Genomic DNA, 4,638 nt, shown 5'->3' on the forward strand with positions numbered 1-4,638 from the left:
AGTGCGTGCAGGGCGAGATTTCCTGCCAGGAACTGCTGAGCGAGCACAGCTCTTTGCTCACCCTGAATGTAGTCGGAGAAGAGCAGTTTCCAGAGAGACACCGACTTGCCCTTGAATTTCCCTGCAGCAATGGGTACCTCTGTGTTTTCCAGAGCCGTCTGGGTCTTGTGGTCAAAGAAGGTGAGTGTTCCCTGGGATCCTTCACGGCCGTCCCCACTGAGTGGCAGCAGCAGGAGCCCTGTGCTGGGATTGGTGACGCAGCGGTGGAGCAGCTCCGTGTAGCTCAGCTTCTCCTCGGAGCCAGGGTCGAAGAACCCCTTCACGTCGTCAGGAGGGCTGGAGAGGAGCTGTCTGGTGGCCTCGTCCAGATACCCCCACTCGCAGGCTGTCTCCATGGGGACACGAAGGTGCCTGCCCGGAGCAATCACACCCCCCGTGGCCACCTGAGCCTCCAGAAGGCACAGGCCATTATCCCTGGGAACAAAGCCCTTCCTGATGGCTTGGAACAGAGAGAGCATTTCCCCGGTGGAGGGGTCTCTGTATCCAGTGATGGTTTTCTCAGCCGAAGACAGTTTCTCATAAAGCTCTGGGCCAATGAGACCAACCCTGACAGCCTCATCCACGAAGTAGCTTTTGTTCTTTAGGGGGTCTGTCAGGCTGCCAGTGGAGGCCTGGACTTGCAGGAGCATGAGAGCGGCACCAGGCACAAGGAGATGCTCCCTCAGTGCCTGGTAAAGGCTTTTCTGCTCCCCAGAAGGCAAGACAACACCAGCCACGCTCCTTGTCCCACGCAGGAAGTGCTGAACAATGTCATTCTCTGCCACCTCCTGGGCAGAGATCCTTCCCTCCTCAAGGCCTCGGAACACATCAGGGCTGATGATGCCAGAGTCCATCAGGTCCCTGCTGCTCACCCTCCCTCCCAGCCCTGGGAATGTGATTTGCAGTGGCAAGAGGAGGAAGCCTGAGGCCGGATCCACAACACACCTCTTCCTAAGCTCCGAGTAAGAGACCTTCTCCATAGTGCTGGGGTCAAGGAACCCTTTGCTGTCCTCATTGCTGGGGTCAGAAATGAGCTGGCTCATCTCTTCATCCAAATATCCCCTCTCACAGGCCACGTCTGCCGGGAGCCGGCTGCCGGTGGCCGGGTCGATGACGCCTCCGGTTGCCATCTGGGCCTGGAGCAGGCGAATGCCCTGCTCCCTCCCCACCAGTTCCTTCTGGATCGCCTGGTAGAGGGGGATTTTCTCTTCTGTGTAGGGGTCCACAAAGCCAGTAGCAGCTCTGTCTGCCGAGAGCAGCCTCTCCTTTAGCTCCAGCCCCACCAGCCCCATCCGCACAGCTTCTGCCACGGAGACACGGCAGTTCCCCACCGGGTCGGAGATGGAGCCCGTGGCTGCCTGGGCCTCAAGGAGGCAGAGGGCTGAATCCAGGCTCAGTAGATGCTCTCTAGTGGCCTCATAAAAGCTCATTATCCTCTTTGAAGCCTCCACGTACACGCCTGCAATGCTGCCAGCTGTCTCCGAGGGTTCCCTGGGCGCATCCGGACCCACCACATCCCTGCCAGCTGCTTTTTGCTGTTTGCACAACATCACGTCCTGGCACAAGTGGTTTGTCCCTGGCATGTCTTCCCCAGGAGAGCTGGGAACAGCGTGGCCATTCACTGCTGGCTTGCTCTCCATCCTCCTGCTGCACACCTTCCACAGCGCTCAGGACTCTGGAGAGAGAGGGGAGAGTGGGAAAGCTCAGTGAGAAATCAACTTCTTTATGCTTTGCGTGTTAAATACAGGGAAGTCAGAAACTTAAATATTCTCAGGCAGGAGGAAGTGACAGCCAAAGGCTGAGCATGTCTAAACCTGATGTGCCATCCTGAGGGATCTGGCCAAACTCAAGGAGTCGCTGGATGAGAAGCTCCACATGCCCTGTCCACGTGCACTGGGACTCCCAAACCCCCTGTGCCCTGGGCTGACCCCCCAGCGTGGGCAGCAGGGAAGGGGAGAATTCTGCCGCTCTGCCCTGCTCAGGTGAGGCCCCACCTGCAGAGCTGCCCCAGCCCTGGAGAACAACAGCAGAAGAACTTGGAGCTGCTGGAGAGAGTCCAAAGGAGGCCACAGAGATGTTCCCAGGGCTGGAGCCCCTCCGCTCTGGAACCAGGCTGGGAGAGCTGGGGGTGCTCACCTGGAGAAGGGAAGGCTCCAGGGAGAGCTCAGAGCCCCTTCCAGGGCCTAAAGGGGCTCCAGGAGAGCTGGAGAGGGACTTGGGGACAAGGACATGGAGGGTCAGGCAAGGCCAAATGGCTCTCCACTGCCAGAGAACAGGGTTAGGTGGATATTGGGAAGAAATCCTTCCCTGTGAGGCTGGGGAGACCCTGGCACCGGTTTCCCAGAAAAGCTATGGCTGCCCCATCCCTGGAAATTTTCCAGGGCAGGTTGGACGGGGCTTGGAGCAACCTGGGATAGTGGAAGGTGTCCCTGCCCATGTCACAGGGTGGGACCAGATGGGCTTTAAGGTCCCTCTCCGCCCAAACCATTCCATGATTCTGTGATTCTAGGGTTGCTGCCATGCAGGTCCGTGTGCTCCCATCACGGGTGCCACATGAGCCTCCCTCTCCTTCCACTGTGCCCCACTTCTCACCCTGTCCAAGCAATGCAAGGAAGGCAGAGGCTCCATCTCAGTGAGCAGTGGCCACCAGGCAAAGAGCCCCCATGGCTACCTTAGGGTGAGATTACACCTAATCCAAACCTGCCCTCCTGCTTGCAGAGCTGCGGGATGTGCTTGACTGAAACAGTTCATGTCTCAAGCACTGAGATAAAGTTTTGCTCATAAAACTGAATAAAGGAGCCGTCGAAGCCCACCCCTCCCTAAAGAATGCCTGGCTGGAACTTTGGACTGAAAATCAGACTGCTGAGATTAGATAAGGGAACCCATTCTTCAGGGGAGAAGTAAACAAGTAAACAAGGAAAAGAATGCAAGCCTAACCCAGCAGCCGTGCTAAGAATCATCTCTGGCTTGCTTTGGGGTGGGGGAGGCTGTAGCCCACAGACCCATTTGCTGGGAGCAGGTTTGCACAGATCTGCCCCCCAGCCGAGGTGGGGGGAGGAAGTTTCGCTGTGTGGTAACCTCTGCTCAGGGGCAGTGAACCCATCCTCCCTCACTCAAACCGGCCTGGCTGTGGAGCCCCCAGCCCCGGGGAGGCCACACCCACGGTACAGTCAAGTGAGGAGCACCGGAGGCAGTGCCTTAATCCATCAAAGACCCCCCGAAGTGCCGCCCAGAGCCATTCCTGAGGCCTTGCACCACAGGGCTGCGCGTGATACGACAAACCCGGAGTCTGTTGTAAGAGACAGCAGCAAATCCTGCCCCCACATCCAGGGAGATGCCTGGGGTTTCCTACCTGGCCTGAGCTATATTAACCCATCGGATTCTTTGCTTTTTGGGGGGACCTTCACCACCGAGAAGACCAGCTGGAGAGGATCAACAGAACATCGCTGGGATCCACGGAGTGGTGATATTTTCTTTATTCTGTCTCTGTCACTCTATTTCTGTCTCCACGCCCTATTTTCTATTTCTCTTTCTATGTCTCTCATGTTTACTATCAAATAAAACCCATGCTATTGACTGCAGCATATGATCTCGTTTGCACCTTAATTCGGGCAGAGGCATTGCCAATCAAAACTTCTGGACCCGGACAGGTTGCTCCTGCCACAGCCGCGGCACTGGGCCATGAACACCGGGAGGTTGGAAGGTGCTTGTGGTCAAGCACGGGTGTGCCGAGCTCTGGGAGCTGCGGTCAGCCACCGCCTCCGGGCTGTGGCCGCGGCACACGGCGGCAGAGGAGCCTCCCTGCCCGCAGACTCCACAGCGTCTGTGCCAGCACCCTTCAGGAGGCCGTCCTGCAGCAGGGGCTTGGAGCAGGTTTGAGGAGCGAGGGGGCAGGTCCGATGGCTCATTCCCTCGTGAACGCCGTCCCCCAAGGCAGAGCCCCAGCTCCGGTGCCGAGCGGGGTCTGTCAGGGCCGGACGAAGTGCTGTGGAGGACCAAGGAGACGCGCCTGCCCAAGCTCCTGCAGCCCAGCACGGGGGTCACGGTGCTGCCCACCGGCATCTCTGGACCCGGCTGCAAGGACACAGCCCGGGCAGGGCTGCCTCGAGGTATTCACCACACAGAGCCCCAGGAAGAGCTGGTGCCACACTGACCTTCCCGCAGAGGTCACATCGAGTGGGGACACTGTGGAGCAGCTCTGTCTCATTGCCTGGAGTTCACAGACCCAGGTCCTCCCCGGCTTCACCCATGTAAACAAGTGCGTGGAGCAAAGAGCACCATGACGGTGCCGGCGAGTGCTGTGCCCGGGCCCTGCCCACCCCAGGAGCAGCCTCTCCAACGGGGTTCCGTGCGCCCGGCTTCATCCCCATATGTCCCTCCAGCTCATTCCGTGCCCCGCGGCCACGCCAGCACCTTTTCCTTACTCTTGCTCCTCTGTCCTAGCCGTGCTCTGGGCTCGCTGCCCGGCCCAGGGAAAGGTCTCAACAGGAGCCGGCTCCCTCCACCCGGTGATGTCAGTGCGGCTCGGATCTGCCCAGGCAATGCTGTTTGTGTTTGCAAGGATCAGGATTGCGCCCGGCTCCGGCGCCAAGAGGTGGG

The 4,638-nt window shown here is 58.9% G+C and overlaps 1 protein-coding gene across 1 annotated transcript in view; it reads right to left on the reverse strand.

Moving 5' to 3' along the window:
- Positions 1 to 4,638, reverse strand: part of LOC103620435 (epiplakin) — a gene marked incomplete at its 3' end in the record, with an annotated part of 12,178 nt that overhangs the window by 5,065 nt on the left and 2,475 nt on the right. Inside the window, exon 2 of the mRNA XM_017741210.1 lies at positions 1 to 1,714. This exon is cut by the window's left edge and continues 5,065 nt beyond it. Coding sequence (XP_017596699.1) covers positions 1 to 1,679 — 1,679 coding nt within the window. The remainder of the gene's footprint in view (positions 1,715 to 4,638) is intronic.

The sequence above is a fragment of the Corvus brachyrhynchos genome, unplaced genomic scaffold (assembly GCF_000691975.1).
Source record: "Corvus brachyrhynchos isolate BGI_N302 unplaced genomic scaffold, ASM69197v1 scaffold308, whole genome shotgun sequence".
In the NCBI taxonomy this organism is placed as follows: Eukaryota; Metazoa; Chordata; class Aves; order Passeriformes; family Corvidae; genus Corvus; species Corvus brachyrhynchos.